The sequence below is a fragment of the Ruditapes philippinarum genome, unplaced genomic scaffold (assembly GCF_026571515.1).
Source record: "Ruditapes philippinarum isolate M1 unplaced genomic scaffold, ASM2657151v2 ctg73_1_1_1_1, whole genome shotgun sequence".
NCBI classification, from domain to species: domain Eukaryota; kingdom Metazoa; phylum Mollusca; class Bivalvia; order Venerida; family Veneridae; genus Ruditapes; species Ruditapes philippinarum.
Window position 1 is genome coordinate 416,368 of NW_026857427.1, and position 24,940 is coordinate 441,307.

Consider the following 24,940-nt stretch of genomic DNA (forward strand, 5'->3'; position numbering starts at 1 on the left):
ATCTGATGAAAAAAGAAAGAAATTAAAAAAAAGATCTCAAAATCATCTTACTGTTTCTTCCATTCCTTTAACTTTCTGCCTGTTAGCACGTTCTCTCGAGTCGAGCAGACGCTCGGCCTGCATCTGTGCCTGGCGCAGACGTTCTGTCTCCATCTCGGTCTCGGCTCGGTGGCGTGTTGTTAGATCAATCAATCTGTAATATTCATGTTTATATAATCAGTGACCCTGTTACTTTAGATTCTAGAGTATTCTGACCTAAACATTTCCATACAACCATTTGAAAGTAAGTCTTGACAAAAATTCAACGTAATACCTTCTTGTATCTTTAACATATCAGCAACGAATGTAAGGTATATCAATTACCTTCATATAATTTCATATGAAAATATTGAATATTATGTTCCATCAAGGATAACAATACAAGGCATAATCAACTTTGTAAATGAATAGGTATTTTTAAGATTATAATGGAATTAAAACCATCAAATATTAATCCTTAAATTTATATCAAATTTACACAAAATATATTCTCAGATGGACCTAATATTCTTATAGTGATTAAAACAAACCAGCAAAAACTAAACACACCCAAAACTCATACACAATTACAATAGAAGTAGTTCTTCAAAAGTAAAAGAATAATTTTGTTTTGTTTCAAAATTAAGTCACAGGTTAAAATACACACAAAATCACTCATAAACTTCCAATACCTTACAAACAGAATGAAATCACAGCATAATGTTCACATTGTTTGTTACCACAACCCTAAGTTACAAACACTATCTTACTTAAAGTAAAGTACCCATTCATAAAAGTCACAGCCCTTATGTTGCAATAGAAAATTTCACTTTAAGTTGTGAAATTGGTATCAAACTTGATTTTTGTGCATTTTAAACTTACTTTGCTTGTAAAACATTCTCTCTGATAATATATAATAACAACTTTTTCATTTCACAAACAAAACTAAACATTGTGAAAAAATTATCTTTTTTTATTTAATTATCATCTCTGGGGGAATATCTACACAAAAAAACAAATCATGTAACATAGGAATTTTTCTTGTTCATTTATCTTTACAGGTTGACCTCTGTTTTAATATCATTTATTGTACTAACTAGGTAACTTTAAAAGAAATGGTCATGGGACATCCCCTGATTCTTCTCAAATGCATCAAACACAGTGTGCAATCCATCAAAAAACAATTTGGCCTCAAATCAGATTTTCTTTTCTGACAAACATATTTTCTAACTAGTCTTTTGTCATTATTCATATGTTGTAACTTTTTTATGGGGGCATTATTCACTATAATTAGAAAGCTTTGTGTTATATTGCATATTAAAGCACCAGACGTTAATGCATAAATTTGTAATGTAATACAATAAAATCAAAAAGTAAAACATGGTAAGGCCCAGACGTCAACTGGTCAACTTCAGTGTAATTTTTACGTCATGTTTTCTGTAATTATTTACAGAAGTAAAATAAATGATAAAGAATCTCACTTCTACTATCCATGTAGAGGCTTACCATGTAGAAAGGAATTACTCAATCAAGCTCATTTCATCAAATCATTCTTTATAGAGAAATACTCACAACACACAATGTTACCCAATAAATATCACGCTAACTAATATATTCAAATTTAGGGAACAAATGAGCTTGTTTGATATACTACAGACACTTTTAAAGCACTTTTAAAATACCAGAAATCTAAATGTATCTACATGTCACATGTAAAAAAGAAAACACAATTTCATTATGTTAGGCAAGCCTCTATACCCTAACAGTTGGCGAATCAACGCCTGGGCCTCCTCAAAACGGTCCCACCAAAATCTAAAATCAATATTATAGTAACATTAAGGCTGATTTTATTCATATACCAGTCCATTATGATTTCAAAAGTGACACTTTCAAAACTTTTTAAATACACAAATCAATTCCTAAATAAAACCATCACCCTAATTGAACCTCATTTCAATAAGCAACGTTTTGAGATTTTAAATAAAGTTCCATCAATATGAATATTCATTTTTAATTCCCACCCGCATCAAGAAAAAAATGCAAACCAGTTTGCTTTTTATTTCCCTTTTTAGAAAACCAAAACCACACTACATACTGCTAAAAAATTGTCTAGTTTGCATATTATCAAAACTTCAAAACCAATCCATGTACTTGTATTACTCAAATAGTCAAACCTGACAAAATATTATTTTAAATTTCAATACCAGTCCAAATATTACTAAATTTCAAAACCAGTCAATATATTGAATTTTTTTCAAAACCAGTCCATGGTACTTAAATTTTCAAAACCAATCTAAATATAACTTATTTTAAAACCAGTCTGTTTTTTTTTAGATTTGAAAAAAGAAAAAAGAAGAAACTAATGGACTGTGATATGAATAAATCATGTAAAAAAAACACTTGTGTGACTAAAGGCATCTGATGCTTGCTTACTGAATTTATTGAAAGAATTATAGCATATTATAGTATATAAATTTTTTCTATAGAGGTAACAATTAAACAGAAATCTTTACATATGAATTGCTTTGCTGCCGTCATTCTTATATAAATGTTTCTAACAAATGAGTTTACTTTTTCTACCAGTATGTACAATCAACATTGTATATTACTTTTTACATCTATAACTAAGGGTTTACATTTGCTATATCAGATACAATCAGTTCACAAAGGTCAAAACTGATACCTAGCAAAATGCTTCTTTTCAATTTCATCAACACTGTTTAAATAAGCAACATTTTATCAAACTAATACATCATCGAAAAACATGTACTTTTTTTTCCAAAACATTTCCATATAAATGTGTACTTTATTCCAGAACATTTCCATTTACAATAATTTTACAATCTGAATGATAAACGCTTTTTCTTTTTTCATATATAAATTATTATATAATTAAATGAAAGAAAAATCTAGCAATAAAATTGTCTCAACTCTATTCAATAATTTCAAAAAGTAGTATGTAAAAATAAGAAAATATCTAAACTACATGGTAAAATATTATGTAAGTTTAAATTATCATTTGTAAGGTTGACAATTTATTTGGGTATGGTTTGGTGATGGTAACTTCTATGGTTTGGTAATGGAAACTCCCTAAGTTAAGACATATCTATCACCAATATCCATAACACAAGGATATATCCATTACCCAAAATAATATAACCTTCATTTCACCAAATCTGGTCATATTTTAATATACTTTTTACTCATGATTTCTGTTTTAGCTTTCAAACATTCAGAAATACAAATGCAAAATTTTAACTTGCAGTTGATTTGATCAATGAATATAGGAAATTATAAGGGAGCATCAACATTCTAGGGAAAACAGGGTTGGGAAACAAATATTTGTGTTAATTACAAACAAAGAGTTGTTACCTCTGAGCATGTTGTTGCTCTGCCTCTGCCAGTTGTGCCTGTAGGTTTTGAACCTTGGTTGCAAGGTCAGCGTTGTCTTCCTCAAACTTACACAGGCTGCGGTCCAGACTGGTTCGCTCCATCACAGTCTTACTGGCAATTTCCTCTGATCTCATTTTCTCACGTTCAACCTACACAATAACATATACTTATATGACCTACACAATCATATGTGCTTATAAATATGGTCTACACAATCACATGTGCTTATAGATATGGCCTACACAATCACATATACTTATAAATATGGCCTACACAATCACATATACTTATACATATGGCCTACACAATCACATATACTTATAAATATGGCCTACACAATCACATATACTTATACATATGGCCTACACAATCACATATACTTATAAATATGGCCTACAGTATCACATGTACTCAAAGATATGGCCTACACAATCACATGTGCTTATAAATACAGAGCTCCAGATAGCGTGTGTATAAGCGTAAAATACGCATGGAAAATCTAAAATACGCATCACTTTCAAAATTTGTGCGTCAAAGTTACGCACAACAAAATGAAAATACGCTTGTATGTCAAAATTTAAGCGTAAAAGAATAGAAGTGTAAACATTTGATATTCAGATAGAGGATGTTTTGAGCATAAAAATACAATATATTTCCATTTTATTGCATTGAAAACTAAAAGTTCTGTTGTCAACAACGCATGTTAAAAACGAAAGTAGCAGGAAGTACAGAAGAGTGTAACTCCCGTAGATCAACCTGTGAAATTATTGATATAAATTTTTGCCAGATAATCATCGTAGGAGTTAACATAGTATTAAGTTTGTTTAGGCATCTATTGACATGCTTATGTCTCAATATAAACAAAAATATATTTTAATTTCTTTCACTTTTGTTGTTGAAACAAAATAACATGTTTTTCACCTGCAGTTTTGTACTCAATATTTTCGTACCCAGTCTACAGTTACGGACAATTTTCTCTCAGACCAATACTTTTTTTAAGGAAAGATAAAAAATCTTGTTTTTTTTTCTTTAATTCTAATTTCAACTATAATTGTTCAAACTGGAGCATATGATAAGCTACATGCCAACAGAAATAAAGAAAGAAAAATATTGACTCCTAGAAAATATATTTATTTCAGGGCTTCCAATAGTGGAAGTTTGGGAGTCATTTACTCCTTCATTTTGGCTTGTGACTTCCAAAAATCTAATACTTTTCCTTCTTTACCAATATAATGTGACTTCCAATATCAGAGATTTTGAAGTCTTTGACTATGGAAGCCCTGATAATTTTGCTGTGTATCTTAAACTTGAGTTCCAGTATACTCTGGAAGTCTAACTTTACAGGGCAAGTTTTGTATTGCTTCACATTGAATCAGTATTTTATTTTTAAAGGTTTTTCTAAAAAAAAGAAAATAAACAAACAAAAACAGTAAGTTTAATTTGTTTATAAAAAATGCAAAATGCTTTTTTGACAGATTTTACCCCTTAAGTTTTTCAGAATTTGCATTTTACTCCTCTCTAAATTTTGAGGGGTAAAAACCCCTTGGCCAAAAAAATTATCTGGAGCTCTGAAATATGGCCTACACAATCACATATACTTATACATATGACTAACATAATATCATAAAATGGGTACATTTGGATAATTTGTCCTTTTTTTATTAAAATTTTTTTACTTAACAATGGTTAATATCAAAAGATAGTTTCTTTCTTATCAATAAAAATGCATTGGTGAACGTTAAAAGTTAACACCATCCAAAATCTTACTTTTGTATACTTCTAAAAAGCTGACTTTTCTAAAATTAAGAGCTTGTCCTTGTATAAATGAGATATTTATGAATTAATGAGGCAAATAAAGGTCTTGATAAACTATTAAATTAAGACAGACCTTGTCAAGAGTCTTCTGTAGAGCAGATTTGTCTTTCTCCAATCTAATTTGATCACGTTCATTTTCACGTTTTTCTGTCTCGAGGGTAGCGAGGGCACGCTGGAGGCCTTGTACACGTTCCTGGAGGCTGGTTCTCTCAGCCTGCATTTTCTCTATCCTCATGGACAGCTCCTGCTCAGCCTCTTGTCTCTGTAGCAGTACCTAAAATATACAAAACACTTAATACATGATACACACTTGAGAAATATACATGATACAGAGAATATAGGTGACAAACACTGTGAATGTCATGTGGCAACTTTCAAGCTTTTACCGGTGGAGGATGACATCAGATGCCTTTACGCACATCATTTTTGGCACAGATAAGCACACCAGCAGAACCACCTGCAATTAAGCTTCCTAACATGATAGAATCCAAAGACCCTGGCAAGGGTGAGGGAAAGTGGTTTAAAGACCTTAACCACTTGGCAATAGATGCCCCTGTGCCTTTGCAAGGTCTTCACTATACATCTAAATGCCAAAATAGATAATGATTTGTTAATGCCACTAGTATAGACTAGTATAGAACCAGGCCGGCCTCCGTGGTCTGACGTATAACTGTGCAGTCAGATCACACTCTGTATTACTGGCTGCTCAACTTCAGCATTTAGATCTTGAACTCCCTTATACATATAATGGACAGATCCAAATCTAAATCTGGACAAGTCCATTATCCAAATTCAGCAGGTACAGGTTAAAGGAAGAAAGAATATGGTAAATTGCTTTATATTTGACTGATCTTTATTTAAGAGATTAACTTAACAACTTACGGTATGACCCTGTCTGATCTGTCCATCAAGCTCGGATCTTGCTACCTCGGCCTCACTTAGTTCGCTCTGCATGCTCTGTACACGTTCCATCAAATTGTGGTTCTGTTTCTTGGCATCATTCAATGCTTGTCTGAAATCATGAAACAAGTGTACAATATAAGTTTTGAAGATTTTTGACAGGTAATATGGCCCTGTATAAACGGTTGTTTGTATAAATGACCCCAGCCATAAAGCCAAGGCTATATTGCATACAGCCATATGTTGCTGGCACTTGTGTAAGTATGTTACCCGGTTTTGTATATTATTTTTATCCATTTGTGATAAAGTTCAGATGTCATGTATTGTCACAGATTTGGTGTAATAATGCATGAAAAGAAAACATCATTAGTACCGTTAAACCTGTTGTTCACAGTCCTGGTCAGTTTAGGTATTTCGTTTTTCAAATTCTTGCTTGCAAAGTAAAAACATGGAGTTACGTGTAATCTATAGAAATATTCACAGTCAATTATTGCTTTTGAATTGCATCATGTGAACGTTCAATAAAAATCCGGTATAACTTTACAACTGTTTTACAATGAGACAAACCTGTCGAAAATATAAATTACTTAAAATACATACCTGGTTGTATCAAGACGTTCCTGTAATATCCTACGATCATGTTCGCTGCTAGTTAGCGCCCTCTGGAGGTGAGTCAAACGTTCCTCAAGCTCGGCAATGCTGGCCTGGTTATCAGACAAGTTGGAGTTCAGCTGGTGAACCTAAATATGCAAGAAAATAGTATGATATAAATTCAAATATTATCGATACCTCAACATAAATTAGATATTACGGATTCAAAGAAATTTTACATTAAGTCATTTAAATTTCTCTCACTTTCTTCAATTTTTTGAAAACAACGCCACAAGCTAATGCTCATAGTTTAAAGCTAACCCTTCATATGCATGCAGTTTGACCAGATTTATATATACTGACAGCTGCCCAATTTCACATCTCAGTATTTTGAAAATGAAATCCCTTAAGATACAAATGGACACTTTCAAATTCAAAACTGGACCAGTTCATTACACAAATATTAGGTAGAGTAAAGCTATTTCAATAAATAATTTGCAGACATGTTCTGGTCATAAGTTAACTCACTTACCTTTTCTTTCTGTGTGTTTTCCTCCTCCTCGGTCCTAGCAAGGGCAGAGCTCAACCTATCAATGGTCAGTTGTAGGGATTGAGCCTTGCCTTCCAGATCCTGAATGTTCTTTGTCAGAGACTCTACACGGTCTTGTAGAACCTGAAATAGAGAAGAGCAAAATATGGTCTAAAAAGTTTAAGATATAAATATTTTGCTGAAATGTATCCTGAAATCCAAATTGCAAAAAAACAAAAAAAAACTTTATTTTGATTTGCTTTGATAAACATGTACACATGTTTAACTAAGAGTATATACTGACAAACTACAGGTACTGTGGCTTCCAACAATCTGAAATATTCAACAAACCATAGATCTATTTGTTTCAATATAAATCAAACACCTTGACCTTTTGTCTCTGTTTTTGAAACCTTCTTAATTTCTATCCCAAGAACCATAGAAATACGAAAATTAATACCTAATTCAATCATCATTGAAGCTTATGATAAACTTTAATTAGCCTTACAAAAGAGCCAAAGTAAATTACATGCAAAATGCTTCTGTTTTCAAATTTAATACAAAAATTAGACCCCCGTCTTATAACTGATCCTGTCTTACATGTGAGTTATTACTGATTCATAACATCCATATAAGATCACATCATCCCATTATAAGTAGTGAAAGCAATGGCTTTAAAGTTGACATATCATTATTTCTGTTTGTTTGTCTTACCATTTCTTTGTGTTCAAGCATTTCCACTCTACTTTCCCGATCATAAATGGTTCTATTCTGTTGTGAGACATTTACAACTGGTCTATCTATTTTAGTATTTATCTCTTGTTGTCTGTTTCTTATTTTATTCATTTCATCAGCAACTAGCACCATTTGAAACTGGTCATTTTTAACATGTTTAAACATCACATCTAACTGACCATATTCTATGTCAGATTTTCCCTTTGGACGCTGAAATGAGTACGCAGACAGTTCATTTTCAGCCATTCTAAAAAGGCCATCTTTTTCAGCTGCATGTGATTGAGATCTATTAGCACCATTATAATACTGTGAATGATCTCCCCTGTTTTCAACATTGCCAGTCACTGCAAAAACTTGGTTTTCTCGATTTCTTATCTGGTCCAATTCATAATCAATTTTATTAAAAGTTAAGTTATGTTTAAAAGACCTTTCATCCCTAGCAACTTGTTTGGTAAGTGAATCACCTCTTACACCATTATTTTCTCTGCCTGTTCCATGTAAGCTCATGTATGGGTCAAATCCATTATCAGCAGACGTATCATTTTCTTTGGAGGGAAAATTATTAAAATTCATACCATCAGATCCTAAGTAACTACCATTTAAGTTTGTCCGATGATAATCTGATTTCTTATTCTCAGCAAAGTTCATCCCATCCCTCATACACTGTATCAAGTCAAAGTTTTGCTTGTTTTCTACAATGTTATTTCGACGAAATTCCCGAAAAGCAGACTCTCTGGAGCTCTCTGAGTCGGACCGCTTTAATTTAGGTCTTTGTCCATTTCTGCACCTCGAGCCATTACTTCTCTGACTGTTTATCTCAGGCCTATCGTTACTGCTTCCTTTATAACTTCTTGTAAGATAAGCATTTCCTGTAGTTTTCAAACTTCCAGTCTCTTTGCCATGGTTTTTGTTACCATTTCGACGATTATCCATTGAATCAAGATTTCTTTGATGATGATCACCTGATTTTTTTTTGTTTTTGTCACTTGCATTATTTCTTTTATTAGAACTATCAAACAGAGGGTGTGAATGGTTGATGTTAGTTTCATCTCTTGATTTCTTATTACTATTATACTCTTCCAAATATTCATGATCAAAATACTCTTGGTCAAAGCATGAAACAGGCATAGAATATTGAAACAGAAAGTCTTTCTCCCCAGTTTTCCCAATATTTTCATCTCTTATTTCACTTTCTTTTCTTATTTTACCTTCCAACTTAAAATCTCCATCACCTTTAGAATATGACTGACCATACTGAATCATATGATCTGTATCCACGGATGCTTGATATTTTAAAGCTTCTCTTACAAAACAAACACCCAGACGACAATGCTCATGATCACGGTCTAAAGAAACCCTATTACCATCACAGACTATCTCAGGGATACAAGAACCAAAGCTGCAATTTTCATGAATTACTTTTTTCCCATTCCTATTTTGCAAGTCCACATTTCTCGTCATTTCAGCAACATTTTTATCTGATTCAGAAACTACATAAGACCAACCTAGACTAATATTCCCTTTGCCATTATAATCTTTTCCCGCATCAAGTTTATCTACGAAACCACTACGTTTAACAGTTTTGTCATTCAAATGACCATTACCTCCCTTTGTTTCTTCATTACCTCCCCTTCTTATTTCTTCATTCAGGCAAGCATTATCTCCCCTTATACTTTTTCCCTTTTCAGTACCAGACACACCATTGCTAAACCTGTTTATAGAATTATTTGTATTTGACAAATTATTTTCATAGCTATTTATAGAATTATGCCTGCTTATTCTTTCTGACTTCTCATTTCTTAAATTACTTCCAATACCAGTCAAGACATCAAAATTATGATCTTCCTTATGCATATCAAAGGAGGAATGACTTTCAGCCCTTTCTGACCTTTGAACTAAATCACTACTTTTTCTACTGTAATTATCTATTTTTGAAGATGCATTTGAACTATTGTTTGAAACATGCCTGTGCAATTTCTCAGCTAACTCCTTATGTCCATTTCTATACATTTTGTCAGACTTTTGTGACCTGTCAACTGACATAAGGAGTGACCCCTGTGACCCATGAATGCTGGGTACCAGTGTACTTCCATCATTGCCAATATTTGTGTCAACTGATAGGGGCTCCATGGTGTTCGAAATATTTGTGGCAAAATATCCAAAGCAAACCAATATCAGAATTTTTTTTTCCAATGTTAACACACTTATTAAATCATTCCTGATATTAAAACAAAGTATAATTTCAAATATAAATCCTGTCTTACAAGAATTTTATTTTTTGCATAAATTGTTGCTATCTATATCCAGAATCAGGCAGAATCAAAACTGATTAACTAAGACCAGATATAACTAAATAAAACTGTATTACATCTACACTATAAATAACAAAGAACACCTATTTAATATGAAAACAAATATACTATATTAGCCACCTCATTTTTTATTCACCCAATTACTACACACTAATAGCATCAACCAATTCACACCCTTTGTAACGGTAAAAAAATTCAATTATATATCCAAATTATCGCACATAACGCAATCTTTGTCCGTTTTACAATATGTGGTCCTAAGACAAAGGACCTATGGTTTATACTATCAACGTTCCACTATAAACTACACAACATAAGGTATGCCAGTAGTTCGACAGATTCCATCTCTTCTTAAGACGTTGTTAAATATTCACGACGTTAATTATGCATGATCGCCATATTGCTATGTAATATTTCCAATTGCAATGATCTTTTCATTCATCTTTAAGATCTTGGTTCCAACAGATTTCTTTCATCAGAATGTTATTCATGTAAATATTGGGCATTGAATAAATAAACATACATGTGGCGATTTCTTTTGCATATTTTACCTATATCATTATACCATATAGAATAGGTTTAAATATCTTGAACTCATGTTGAATACTAATTAATTTCAGTATGGATTATGTTTTCATTTTATTTGCCATGAAATTCTTTTCAAGATTCTTTTTTTTTTCATAACTATATTTAATTTACATATTGATCTATATCTCATTTAAATATTCATAATGCATCTCATTATATATGCATGAGCATATAATATTGAATCAATTTGAAACATAAGTTGAAAAGTTAATGACCACTCAACTATGAGTTAAATTTTTGAACTTAACTTTACACAATATAATTGTTGAAATTTTTTATTTCAATGAACTATGACTTTAAATTTCATCCCTGAATTTATTGCTCAACCCTGAATTTATTGCTCAAGTTTTTTTGTTAATCATACCAACGGAGAGATGCTGGTATAAAAAATTTGTAAAATTTGAATGATGCATTTTTTAAATCATTCATTAAATAAATCAACTGAGTACATAAATAAAGAATCAATAATTTGAAATTTATCAAGCGTTGATATCACAAAAATTATTCATTTTGTATGTTTTTAAGTTGCAAGATGATTTATGGGTCTTGACACCTGAATGATGGAAAGTATCAAATATTTTATGTCATTGTGAAGGCTTTGAAATCATACTGACAATGTCCTTCCTCTAGTGATAATTTGCAAAATACAAGTACAAGTTCCAAATGTAACTTTCAACGTAATTATTATTGAAAATTGTGTAATTTTAGTATAAATATACCTGGTTTTCAGTATCTTTGTCGTTCAATGCGAGTTTCATCCTCTGAAGTTCACCCTCGGCTGAGCGGCGGGCGAGTTCAAGACGTGTGCATCTGTTGTCTGCCTCCTCGAGGGCATTACGGAGATTCTTCTTCTCGTCTTCAAGTCGGCCCTCTTGTTGTCTCATCTTAGCTATCCTCTCCTGAAATTATACACAAAAACTTCATTATAATTTATGAAATAACCGAGTAATCGAAGATTAAATGTAGTTAATGTTCACGTAATGCAGACTATAATATAGGCAAATGTTAAGACGATAGTTTAGATAATGCTTTACTTTATGCCATGATGTAAGTTATAATTTCATCCATGTCATTAAGGCAATGGGAGAGTCAACAGTTTGAATAAAGATTTGAGGTAGGCTACATTGAATTAAATTTCTATCAGATATTATTTTTGCACTAAAATTATAATCAAATGGTAACAGTGCTCATACAGTCAGCTAGACCATGCACACAGAGAGTTATAAGTTCAAACCTGAGTCTGTCTCTGCTCAGACTCCTTGCCGGCAACAGTGCGCTCCAGGCTGCTTATCTTGTCAGCCATGGATTTCCTCTCACGTTCATTGCGACGGATTGTCTCCTCCTGGAGCATAAGTGCCGTCTGGGCGCTTGCGAGACGGCCATCGATTCCGCGCTTGTCTGAAATTATACAACACATAATCTTATTGAACATGAAAATACATGACAATAGGCACGTGGTCCAGTGAAAACATTTTAAGTCTGTGTTGCAAGTTTAATCCCTTAACAACTCAATCTTAAATGCTGAGGAGTGACTTTGCAGTTTTATTGTTTGCCTCTTTACCTAGGAAATATGGGTTTGAGCCTTACTTACACTGACCATGCTTTCTGATAGGACTAAAGTGGGTAATGGTTAATTACCTAGAATGGTTCCAATTTCACCAATGCTCAAGCATAAAAAAAATAAAGTTTAACCTGAAGTTAAATTTTGTGACTAAAAACATTTTTTTTTGCGACTAAAAATATATACTTTGATTAACAGGAATTGGAGAGAAATTTCTAAAGAATTAATTCATTTGTAGTATTTGAAAACATTCTTGTATTAAATAAATATGTAAATTTCTTTTTGTGTCTTAGTATTATCTTAAGTTTCATTTCCTTATTTAGTCCTCAAATTTTAAACATTATAAATAATCCAAATAGAATTATTTTCAAAGTGTTTTTTTTTAATGTCATTTTACTCTTCAAAATTTTGCTACTATATAATTTATGTGTGTTTAAACCATGACCTAGTTTATCTTTACATTTTGAATTTTAATGTTAAATCCTTAAGATCAGCAAATTCCTTTCTGAAATATTCTTTTGGCATCATGACAAAAATTTCTGAAAATAATTCAAATTTTCACAATATTTCTATTCTTTATATTATACATGTATAATATATAGATAAATTTCAGTATAATCATACATGTGCAAATTTTTATAATTCATTTAAATGAAATATTATGTCAATCTTTTCCAGCAGATGCAAATAGAAATCTCTGGCTACTAGGGGTTTCTTTTAAATCATGTATCACTTAAAAGTATAAAAAAAAGACTCTTCAATAAAAAGTCAAAAAAAGACTCTTCAATAAAAAGTCAAAAATGGTTTTCTTGCATGCACAATCATTATTATAAGGCCCAATTTTGAATATCTTCTAAAGAGCACTTGAATTTCACAAGTATAATGGATGTCTTATGTTCATTTCTACAAAGTTCCCGCCCAACGAGGCCATGCGTAAACTAGATATTCAATATGGTATAATTTAAACCGAGCTACATAATCGAACAATGCACGATTATTATACATCATAAAAACCCACAAATCAATATTATTTCTCATTAACCTTGTATTCTCTCAGGGGTGGGGGGTAATTTTGAACAATCTGTATTTATTCTAAGTATTAAACCATAGCTGGTTAAATGTATCAAATATTTATGTAAACACATTTTGTCAGTTTTAAAATAACATTTAACCTTTGTACCATAAATAATGCAAAATAGTTAATATTAGAGTTTAAATATAGAACAAGCATATTTCTTTTAAAAAGATGTATCAGTTTTCATCAGTTTTATAAATTTATTGTGATTATTAACGTTTGATTTTTCTTACTTATTTACAAAATCTATATCATAATGCTGTTTAATAAATGCATTATAAATTACATTTTTACAGAAATGAAACAGTTTGTGTGTGCAGTGTTCCATCCTTTCATTAAAGGTTCATTAAATATTCATGTTGCCACATTAACTACATGTACAATCAACATGTAAAGTATAGTACAAATATTGCGACACCATGAGACCATCTGCTACCATTAATACACAAGGTAGAACAGGACCATATGCTTCATGCATAATTAATGACCGATTTACACCCAACCTGCTTAATCCCCCTTTGAGTGTTGACCACAATTGCAATTACATAACTAGAAACTGTTATCTGAATTTATTTGATCTTATTAAAAATTAACTGATACTTTATTTTCAAATAGTTTATCTATGTTAAATATCAAAAATTCAATTTTGTTCTTTACCAATCAGATCAATTTAATGATTTTATTAACCTAGAGCAGTCAAATGTAAAAATTTTGTCATTTGACATATTAAATATTATTCTGTTTTATTCTAAACCCTATAAAAGTACAATTAACATTTTTGTTACATTCTCTGAGAAAAACCTTCCAAAAAACCTTTTCTGTTGTAATCTGAATTGACCAATGAAATGAGCTGTACTATACACACCTTCGTCTTCTTCAATCCCAGAATTCAATGACGCTTTGTACTCCAGTATTGCACATTTTAAATCAGGAGGTAGGATATTGTTTTCTGTCTTGAAACCAGGTTTTAAGAATGCTGGAAGTGGGTCCGGTAAAGGCATGTATATCCTGTATGCCATTTTACTGTTTGCAAAACTATCTTAAACCATCATCATAAAATACTATTCCATCCAAAACAATTGCATCAATTTACATTAACTTGACCTGAATCAAAATTCCATTTTTATTTTTCCTCCCAAATATCACACATGGAACAAAGAATGTTTTTCTTTGCAATTCATTTCTGCCTTTTCCCTAATTACTGCTCAGTTAGCTTAATATCCAACATTTTTGTAGCTCTTTGTACATGTACATTAAAAATATTCATTCCGCCATTCATGAGGTCATGTATAAAACAAGCATCGCGAAGAAAACTCTCATGTTCCGAAAATATAATCAGCTTGTATTGTCCTATGTTTGAACAATCAAATATACGAACACTTAAGAGAGTAGTAAAACATTCAGTAAACAAACTGTGTCATTATTATCGATAATGTACATTTTTCCACCTAGTATGCACTCAGCAAATTCCACTGCGGCAAAATTTCAATAACGCCCCATTAGATTATTTCGCTACTTGAAAAGTTTAGCAACGTATAAGAATACCTATATTCAGATAGATAAAATCGCGCCCCAAGGTTAACAGTTCAAAAGAAAAGAGAACGGCTTTCAAATAAATATTTTCTTCCCAGTTTGTAATAAATCAAATCGTGTTCAGACATGGCAAACTGATGACAACTGGGTTTTAGCGGGAAATGAAAAATATCAACTCTGTGCAGAAATTTAAAACCTTGGACTTGATCTTTTTTAAAATTCTTTTTTTAATGGAAAAAGTATAGATGAAATTTAAGTCAATCTGGAATGAATGAATTCTTTTGATACTCTAACGTAACATAATCATTTGAAGGCTCAATCAATTAATTATAAGTATGAAGGTAGCATTAGTTTAAAATGTCAAAATATACTGACTGGAGAACAAGAATTTTTGTGATGAAAATTAGTTTAGTTAAATCTAGAAAAAATTGCATACTAAATAAAATAATTATGGTAATAAATTAATCAATTTAGAAATAATTATGAATTTATGTGCAACAATGTGTACATGTATAATTCTTAAAATCTGTTAACCTCATAATCTTGACAAATTCTCTCAAAAAATTTTTTCAATATCCATATGGCAGTATTAGGTTATATCTATTTTTTGATAAAAGAATAAGATGGACAGTGAAATACCCTAACACCCTTGGTAACCTTGTTTATAATAAAGTCATGTTAACCACTTCGTTTACAATCAATCATGCCAAACTTGGTTATTAACTGAAAACCCGTACTTGGTAACATTCATACTCGAGCGTGAAATGGGTAATTTAAAGTTCTATTGAAGTATTGATCAAATAAAAGCCTCAAATTAGCACTTTTTCTAGTGTAAGTTTGGACAGATAATGATTTGATAGTAACGGACAAGCACTGGCAGGACAATTCCCACCCTGAACAATATAGGTAATTTCTTTATATTAGGTACTGTAAACAATCATTATAAGATTTGGTGTGAAAGATTATGCAAATTTAAGAGACTTTATGGGACTTTATATCAACTTACATGAAATGAAAATAATCCTTTAACAATGACATGTTTGCAAAACTTGATTTTATTGTCGATATATGTCCATTCAACTTTGTGTCACTATATTAAGATAATAAGAATAGTTGGCATGATGATATATAAGTATAACATGTATATTCATTACATTTCTGCCCTAAAATGTAGATCAGTTCAATACATGATTATTGAGTTTTGTAGAATAAGAATCTATTAGCAACCGAAATGTATGTTTATCAAATCCTACTTTTCAATTTAAATGTTTATTTTATATATTTATAAATGACAATCATGTTTTAATGAGAAATAATCAAATAATGATACACATTTTTCATAATCTCAAAATGTACTAGTCAACAAATTATTATAAATCATTATCATCAAGTATTGTATAACAGGCTCCAGAAAAGTCAGAATCAGTTTTTAGTTGGTCTGGAAAACTTGTAAACCATATGTAAACAAATTCCTCTATGCTTTTAAAGGGAATGTCAATGGAGAAAGCAAATGATTATTTTTAAAGTACATGTTTTCTATAGATAGTAAATTTGGCAAAGTACACATTTTACAGATAAATTTTAATTAAGGTTTACTATACTTTAACAAGCAAATAAAATTCAATAAATCTAAATTAGGTCATAAAATATCTTATTTATTTCCCTCTCAGCAAGGAACTTGAAGTAATTTTAATGTCATGGAAAGTAATAGCAATATAATAAGTATATATACAATATATAAAACATGCCAGAATTATAACAGTGACCTTCAAACCTAAATTGCTAAGCCTTAAACTTCAATTATTAGATAATTGCTTATCAATTGAAGCAATTCAAATCAAGTTGAAAACTAATTTCCAAGATTTTTCCACCCATTTATCATTTCAGCACCATTTTTCCAACTTTTGAAAATTTGCAAATTATTAAAATTTGTTATGAAAATCAAGTCAAGTGAATGTTAAAATGGTTGAATATATTTTCGATCAAACAACATGATTAAGCTTAATTATTGTGCAAAAAGATAAGCTTGTATATTTTGTAAGCTGACGAACAAACTTATTTATAAGACACAATTACAAAATCAAATATTTGATTCGATTTCTCATTGATTTGCAAGTATACAATTGAGATCTTGTTCATTGTAGCATAGATGCTTTAATTTGTACTTGAACTAATAAGCTTCTGCCTGATAAATTGAGTGATCAATTGTAATGTTATTTCATCATGAATCTTATTGCTAAATCATGTTTAAATTCATGATTTTATCTAAATTACTCTGCATTGATAAATCCGGACTTTGCACTATGAAAAACGCAAGATCATGACCCTTGCAGGATTCAAACTTTTCCTTATATTTGAGAACACCTGAAGTATTACACCATCATTACCTCTTTGTTAAACTGAAAATTGAATATCATTTATGACCTTATAAGTTTGTATACTTATATTAAACACTGTAAGCCTCTTAGGTGGCGATTCAATCAAGCATTACATCGAATAATTCCCTTGTGTTAACATATTGTGTTCAATAATATATTATTCAATCACCAAACCTAAGCTCTAAAGATGGGATTAAATTGTTTAAATTGGACACTTTACAAATTCTGCATTACTTATTCATTCACATCTCTAGGGAAACTGTGCTATTAAGGTCAATGGTATTAAGGTTTAGAAAAATACAGTTCTTAAAAGTGACCACGGTACAGTGGTGCTTACAAAATTAATTTCTAAAAATTCTACTTCCTATAATTTAGGCAGATTTTTTTTTCTTCTTCTTAAATTTCTTCCTGAATTTCTTAAATGGACTTGCTCTGCTTTGAATATGGAACAGTCCATTTAAAAAATTAAGGGATTTCAATAGCAAAATACCAAGAAAAATAGCAACTAACAGTATAAATCACAGTTTGACTGTCTGACAGCACAGATGTGCAGGCTTGCTGTGCAGGTATTAGCAGGTTTTTCTATCTTGAGAATATGCCTTAGCCTCTTGATTTTGGGAAAAATTATAGCTAAAATTCACATTTTTGGGAAAACTACATGATATTAAAGAAAATTTCCACTGGGAACAGGTCTTTTATAGGGTTCTGTGTTATAAAAGGTAAATAAATCATTGGTACTGTATGCACATTAGTTTAAACAATCTTTGCTAAAGCATAATTAAGATGACCGCTTCGCACTTATTTGAACAACTTTCTAGTCTACTAGGAATAACCAGTACTGGTGTCATATAAGAAGACATGGTTGTAGCCCAAGTAAGGCTCCAACCCATTTTACCTGGTTTGAGAGGCAAACACTTTAACTACTAGGTCACAACTCCCCTCATGCACATTTTAATATGGTGCAGTTTTGTATGTATAAAAAGGTTGAAATCAAATTAAATTTCTCTACACAATAATGTTAACATTATAATGGACTGTGGTGGTAAAACAAGGGAGGCAACTCACCTTCCTCTACTTCACACATGGATTTTTGTAGTTGTTGAAGTCTGTTCTCAGTTCTCTCCCTTTCTTGTTCAAGCTCCTTGTATTGTACACCAAGATTTCTCATCTGGCATACAGCATCGTCCTACAATGATTGTAAAACAACAAATGAAAGAACGCTATCAAAATTTTCATTACACTTACTTTTTAGCAGAATTTTAAGCTACAAAAAACTTTTAAGCTTAAAAAAAAACACAATCTGCAAATGAAATATGTTGCGCATTATAATCATTTAATGATTTGAACAACAACTCTAATCAACTTTTTCAGATATACATGTATTTCAAAATACATGTATATCATCTTGCTCAAGGAAACAAAGGCCTGCCCCTGACAGAGTTGAACCCATGTAGGCAGAAAACCCTAAATTACCAGTCTGAAACATTACCCACTGGGCAACAATACCATGCATAACTTCAAGCACTGACATATAATTTAACGTAACATCTGATATCAATAAAACAAACAATAGTTCTCATTTGAAGGCAAGAAGGAAACTATATAAATTTAGTTATGTAACGGTTAAACTTACTCTTTCTCTCTCAGCGTTGGCAAGTTGGTTGACAAAGTCTCTTAGAGCCATCCTAACTGCTTCTGGGTCGACATCACTGGCAGATATTTGAACCTCTCTCATTGGTGATAGGGCTCTAAGGACACGGACAGGGCTGGCAGTGCGTTCTGGAGATCCTGTGCGAGGAATTGGACTGCCGCGTCCTTCAGTGGTGGTGGCGAAAGTGTTTTCAAATCCTACAGATACAGAAGTTATAAATTCAAGCAAAATTGACAACTCTTTATATCCAAGGTGGAACAATTATTTGAAAGCTGATTTAAGGGTAAAGGTGATACATCAAAACAAAAAAGACCAATAATTAGTCCTTTAAATTATCATTTAATAAGAAGCTCCTGTTTACAATTTTTTCCTGTAAATTTTACTAAAAAAAAGGTTAACATAAAATTTTAATTGATGTAGTACCTTTAGATGGTGACGTTGGGCGGGATCTCTTGGGGCTTGGGCTTCTGGATCTGATCGGGCTCCTAGATCTTGGCATCTCCTGTCTGAATCCAATAGTTCTCCTCAGACTTGATACAATGCTGTTCAACTTGAATTCAATATCTCTCTTAACTCCCTCCAATCTAGCCAACTGAGCCTCGAGGGCATTGACACGTCCCTCAGATCCACTCAGTTTCAATCTGAGTTCACCATCCTCAGCACTCAGATTTTCAAACTGGATTTCAAGATTACGTCTCTGGTCTTCCATACGTTTCTCAGCACGACGACTGTCCTCGAGGGCCATTCGGTAATCCTTCTCTTTCAGACAGTATTCATCATGAGCCTCAGCCATCTTACGCTGGAGATTGTTGATCTCCTTTCTGAGGGCCTCTCTGCTGGCCTCACCCTCAACAACCTATAAATGAACAAATCAGACATTTAAAGGACTCAAATTACTTTTACAAGAAATAACATTTTTCTTGGTACAATATCCTACTTTCTTAATTTAAGAATCACATTTTAAGACATACAATTTTCTGTGATAAATCACACTGTAAGTTACTCTGAGGTTCTTAGGCTTTGAAGAATAATTTTTTTTATGATATTAATAAGATTTTTTTTTTACTAAACAAATGAATAATATTATACATCATTGTCAAAATACTATAAAAGATTGATATTTAGATATTGTCACTGGTTTTGTCAGAAAAGTAACGCACCTTTTGTTTCAGGTCAAACTGACAGCGTCTGGACTCATCTTCCTTCTCCTCATCTCGGGAAATTCTCTGCTGAAGGTCAATGACCTCACGGCCGAGCTTGCTCCTCTCACTGTCAAGTTGTTTCACCTGGCGACGCAGGTCTTGGAGCTCACGTCTGGCATCAAGACGGGCCTTCTCTACCTCGCGCAGACTGGCACGAAGATCAGCTGCCTCCTTTGTGATAGCTCCCTTTTGTTCATCAAGGACTGTAATATGAATGTAAGATGTACAATGGTTTGTTATCTTCAAGTAACAGTTTATCAATTAAAATAAAATAATCACTCACTGACAGTTACTACTAAAAGTGTTCTGTATGTCAAGTCCTTGTTCAAAAATAAGATATAATTTACTCCCATATTCAGCATAACCTGAAGACAATAAAGGCCAAAGGCAGTTACTCAATTACTCACATGCTGCCAGAAAAGAACCAGAAAAACCATTTGGAAAGGCAGTTAAAACAAGATTTCCTATGAGAATTTAATGTCAAACATAGAAATATTCTCACCAGCAGCTCTCTGTCTGGTGTCACCAAGAGCTCGGTTAAGTTCGATCTTGTCTGTCTCGTTCTTCTTGACGGTACTGCGGAGCTCATCCGCAGTCTTGCTAACGGCTTCTTTCTCCCTGATCTCATCATTCATGTTCCTCTTTAACTCTACCATATCCTTCCTTAACTGATCCCTCTGTTCTTCACCTGTGTATTATAACAACATTGTATAACTTAGTTAACATGGGTTATGTCCATGAATTAATATATCCTAAATTTCTCTATTTTAATGCTCTGCAATATGAACTTATTCTATGCATATTTTGAAACAGCTTCTTTATCCATAACAATGACGTCTCTAAATCAAGCTTTATGACTCTGCTAAGAAAAATCTTTGTATTTTATTACAGTCTATGAAACGAAAGATAACATTTTTTTCCCTTTGGAAAAGTAATACTATAAACTCTGCAATTTTCACTTTTTTCTTTCTGATCACTGCTCTAGGCAATCTTCAAAGTTCAGAAGTTAAAAAACAGTGAATTATAATGTTGAAATACATCAATCCATATAGAAAGATTGTTCTATTTTTGTAATGCCTTTTATGGAAAAAAAGGTAAAATGTGCCCTTGACATTTAATGATTCTACAATGTCTCACTATCACTTTATTTATTCTAAGCATGACTCTTAGTCATTCCTTTTTATCTTTTACTATTCTTTAACATTGTATCTATTTTTTCAATACACCAGAAATACACAAGTAAAATTGCAATGAATCCTCTTTGAAAACACTAAGTTAATAATTTAGTGGTAACTGAGACCTGGAAAATTCGCTACAGAGTTATGTTAACATTATCAATTTCTTAAGTTCTCATTATCAAATTCATCTTGGAAAGGCTGAGAGAGATACTTCAAATTAGAGAAAGGGAGATAACAACATACCTTCTCTGATTCTTCTGTTGGCCTCGATGAGGTCACGTCTAATGTTATCACGTGTCTCCTCAACAAGTTTCAGCTGAACCTTCAACTCTCCGACCTCGCGCATGGCAGCCTCCTTCTGACGCTCAAGATCTCTGATTTGATTGGCCAGATTTTTACACTCCTTCTCATGGTTCTCGCTGTATGAAACAAAATTGCAAAGTTAAAACACAAATCTAATGCTAATATAACAAGTATCTGGTAACAGTAACAGGCATTGAATGTACACAAAAACTTTGCAGATTATCATTTTATCTTGATAATTTTCAATACTTTTACTGTAGTGTAAACAAAGTCTAAGGGAAAATCATTTTAACCATGATTTCATCTTAAGATAAGTAAGTAAATTACATTTATTATGGGATAGGCACATAATTATAATGCTGGCTAAATCTAGCAAATTCTAGGTCAGATATCTCTTGCTTTAATATCAGTACTTACCAGGTCTCTTCAAACTGGGATCTGAAGTTCTTCAGCTCGGACTGGAGGGAGTTGATGTTGCTTCGGTCCTGTTCCTGGCGGGCCTGGGACTCGCGCTTCAGTCTCTCATACTCTACGTTGCCACTGGCCAACTCCATGTTCAGGTTGTTGTTCTTCTCCAACAGAGTGCTCTTCTCCTGTTCCAGAAGGGAGATTGTCTGAAAATAGAAACAAAGAAAGGTAATCTTTGGGAATGTTTTATATTTCAGAGTTGTTTCCCTTGATCCTCAAAAAATATATACTGTAATCCGAGTTGTTTCCCTTGATCCTCAAAATTATATACTGTAATAGTTGTTTCCCTTGATCCTCAAAATTATATACTGTAATAGTTGTTTCCCTTGATCCTCAAAATTATATACTGTAATAGTTGTTTCCCTTGATCCTCAAAAATATATACTGTAATAGTTGTTTCCCTTGATCCTAAAACTATATAATCTGAATTTTCGAAAAAATACAACAACTGTATATGCAATTAATATTTTAGTCAAAATGTGGATGTTCATAAAGTTTCTCCGAATATTATAACAAATAAAATATAGAACTTATAAACAGTAATTTGTGTATTTTATTATGGGATGATTTTATTCACATAATATGTGACCTATTCTACAAAATATTACAGATTTCCCTTGCTCAAACATACTTGTATATATTGACTGCCATTGTCGTGTGTATAATCGGCAAAAGTTACAATTTTCCGCATCTGTTTTGCACATAGTGCACATTTAGCTCTCCCTTTAAACATTGCTTTGTACTTTTAAATGTCTGAACTTAAATTTCCATTACCTTTTAAAAACAATGTTATTATCTATCTTTTTGCAAATTTCAACATTAAAATAAATTGCCTTTTGGAAACTGATTCATTTTATATAAATAATCATATAAATGGAGGTTTGCATTAAGTTCATACATTCCCTATTATAGTTCAATATAATTAATCTGTTATGAGAAGTCTAACAGAATTATCTCCCTTACACCATCTCTACATTTATATATTTTATTCAATTTCAATCTTTAAGCACTTTTTTCTTTTCATATTCCAATTTCACTTTGCAGTTATGTGTATACAATAAATCTGTATAAATTTGCATATGAAACAAATCCCACTTGCTAACAATTGCCCTAATTCTTGATTTTTACAAAAAAAGAAATTCACTATAAATTTTCGTCTTAAACACTATGTGATATCCATTTTAAACTCCCATTATTTTCACATCTATAATACTGGAAATAATTCAATGGATAAAGAATTGTATTTAACATTAAAGTCCTCTCAATTTTTTTCACACATCAGAGATGTAAATCCTCCTTTTACAAGGAGTATTTATTTACGATGACCCAGTTATCCAAACGAAATACATATTTCAAACAGATCTATAGAAAAATATTTAGCAATATGCGGAAAAAAATCAACAATTAAGAATAACTTGAACAACAGCCAAGAAAAAAAAAAATCGAAGTAAAATACAATGCATTTAACAGTATATTATATACCAACACTAAACTACATCCCTACATTTAAAGTGACATATTTGTGAAGGAAATTAAAATGAAAATTGGCAACCCTTTTATAAACATGATAATAGAGGTCATTTAAATTGTACCAAATTTGTTTGTCAATGTGATTTATTTAAATTGCTAACACCTGCAATTTTCTTTCCAAGTATGGTACTAATAATAAGACCAGCTTATAAAAGTTATGACTTAATTCACTTGCTCATTTTCTTATTCTCTGCATGTTTATAATGTATATTAATTATAATTTAAAGAAATATTTGCATGAAATATTTTTAAACGAAAATGAAAAACTATTCCAACCCAGCCCAAACTTCATTGATCACTTCCCTACCCAACAAAAACAAGAAAAAATAAAAATAAAAGTTTAAAAAATTGTCATGTAAAGTAAAGCCAAAATTTTCTTTTTGATACTCAAAGTTAATTTAATATGTTCAGTTTTATGCTTAGTAAATTCAATCGAAAAAATTTACAAATCCACATGCATACTATATAAATTAAGACATGTTTCACTGCTTTTAATGTTATTATATTTTCTTGACGAAAAACAGATTTTCTTCCATTTTTTTCTACCATTAAAAAAAGAACCTATTAATATGTAAACTACAAAATTAAACAAAAAAATCACCTTGTGTAAAATTTCTAATTCCATCCTCTTTCTTCCTACAAGCCATGTTTTAATAAATTTTCAAATTGCAGTTACTGCAGTTTTATGAAAGCCTCTATTCAGACTGGATTTAGATAAATCAAATCTTGATTCATTACCTCAGTTTTTTACTGAACTATTGAAATTAATGCATCATTTAGCATGTGTATATATTTGAATGACCATATTTTCTAAAATTTATTTGCAACTCTTTCATAATTTCAAATCCAAATGCAAAGTTCATTCAATAAAATATGTTTCATCCACACAAAGTAAAAAAGAAATACTTTTAAAATCTGGTTGTTCTGTCTGTTTTCTTTACATTTTGGAAGTATCGAAACGTTGAAGTTGAAAGAAAAATGGGCAATTTGAAATTGTATTCTAAATCGCTTGTACAAAATTTTAGTGATGATAAAGTATGCATCAAAGAAACCTATGTAAACTATCTATAATTCAAGTATGTAACCTGAATTCCATTGACTAATTCATAGAAATCAAGCTTTATAACTCATTACCACACCTGTAGACTATAGATTCCGACTGTGAGTAGAAAGTTAACAT

At 31.6% G+C, this 24,940-nt stretch overlaps 1 protein-coding gene across 17 annotated transcripts in view; it reads right to left on the reverse strand.

The window, feature by feature from the left end:
• Nucleotides 1–24,940, reverse strand: part of LOC132749724 (rootletin-like) — a 77,038-nt gene that overhangs the window by 4,191 nt on the left and 47,907 nt on the right. For 14 of the 17 annotated variants that reach the window (XM_060739620.1, XM_060739617.1, XM_060739610.1 and 11 more), the window contains 16 exons: nucleotides 22,180–22,376; nucleotides 21,703–21,878; nucleotides 20,784–20,969; nucleotides 20,240–20,484; nucleotides 19,503–19,935; nucleotides 19,062–19,276; nucleotides 18,494–18,614; nucleotides 12,116–12,279; nucleotides 11,601–11,780; nucleotides 7,250–7,390; nucleotides 6,727–6,866; nucleotides 6,109–6,238; nucleotides 5,300–5,500; nucleotides 3,391–3,560; nucleotides 1,777–1,830; nucleotides 52–193 (listed from right to left, as the gene is read on the reverse strand). In XM_060739620.1, coding sequence (XP_060595603.1) covers nucleotides 52–193; nucleotides 1,777–1,830; nucleotides 3,391–3,560; nucleotides 5,300–5,500; nucleotides 6,109–6,238; nucleotides 6,727–6,866; nucleotides 7,250–7,390; nucleotides 11,601–11,780; nucleotides 12,116–12,279; nucleotides 18,494–18,614; nucleotides 19,062–19,276; nucleotides 19,503–19,935; nucleotides 20,240–20,484; nucleotides 20,784–20,969; nucleotides 21,703–21,878; nucleotides 22,180–22,376 — 2,895 coding nt within the window. Of the gene's footprint in view, nucleotides 1–51; nucleotides 194–900; nucleotides 922–1,776; nucleotides 1,831–2,701; nucleotides 2,735–3,390; nucleotides 3,561–5,299; nucleotides 5,501–6,108; nucleotides 6,239–6,726; nucleotides 6,867–7,249; nucleotides 7,391–11,600; nucleotides 11,781–12,115; nucleotides 12,280–18,493; nucleotides 18,615–19,061; nucleotides 19,277–19,502; nucleotides 19,936–20,239; nucleotides 20,485–20,783; nucleotides 20,970–21,702; nucleotides 21,879–22,179; nucleotides 22,377–24,940 lie in introns of all 17 variants that reach the window. The other 3 variants (XM_060739612.1, XM_060739608.1, XM_060739613.1) reach the window with 3 other exon arrangements.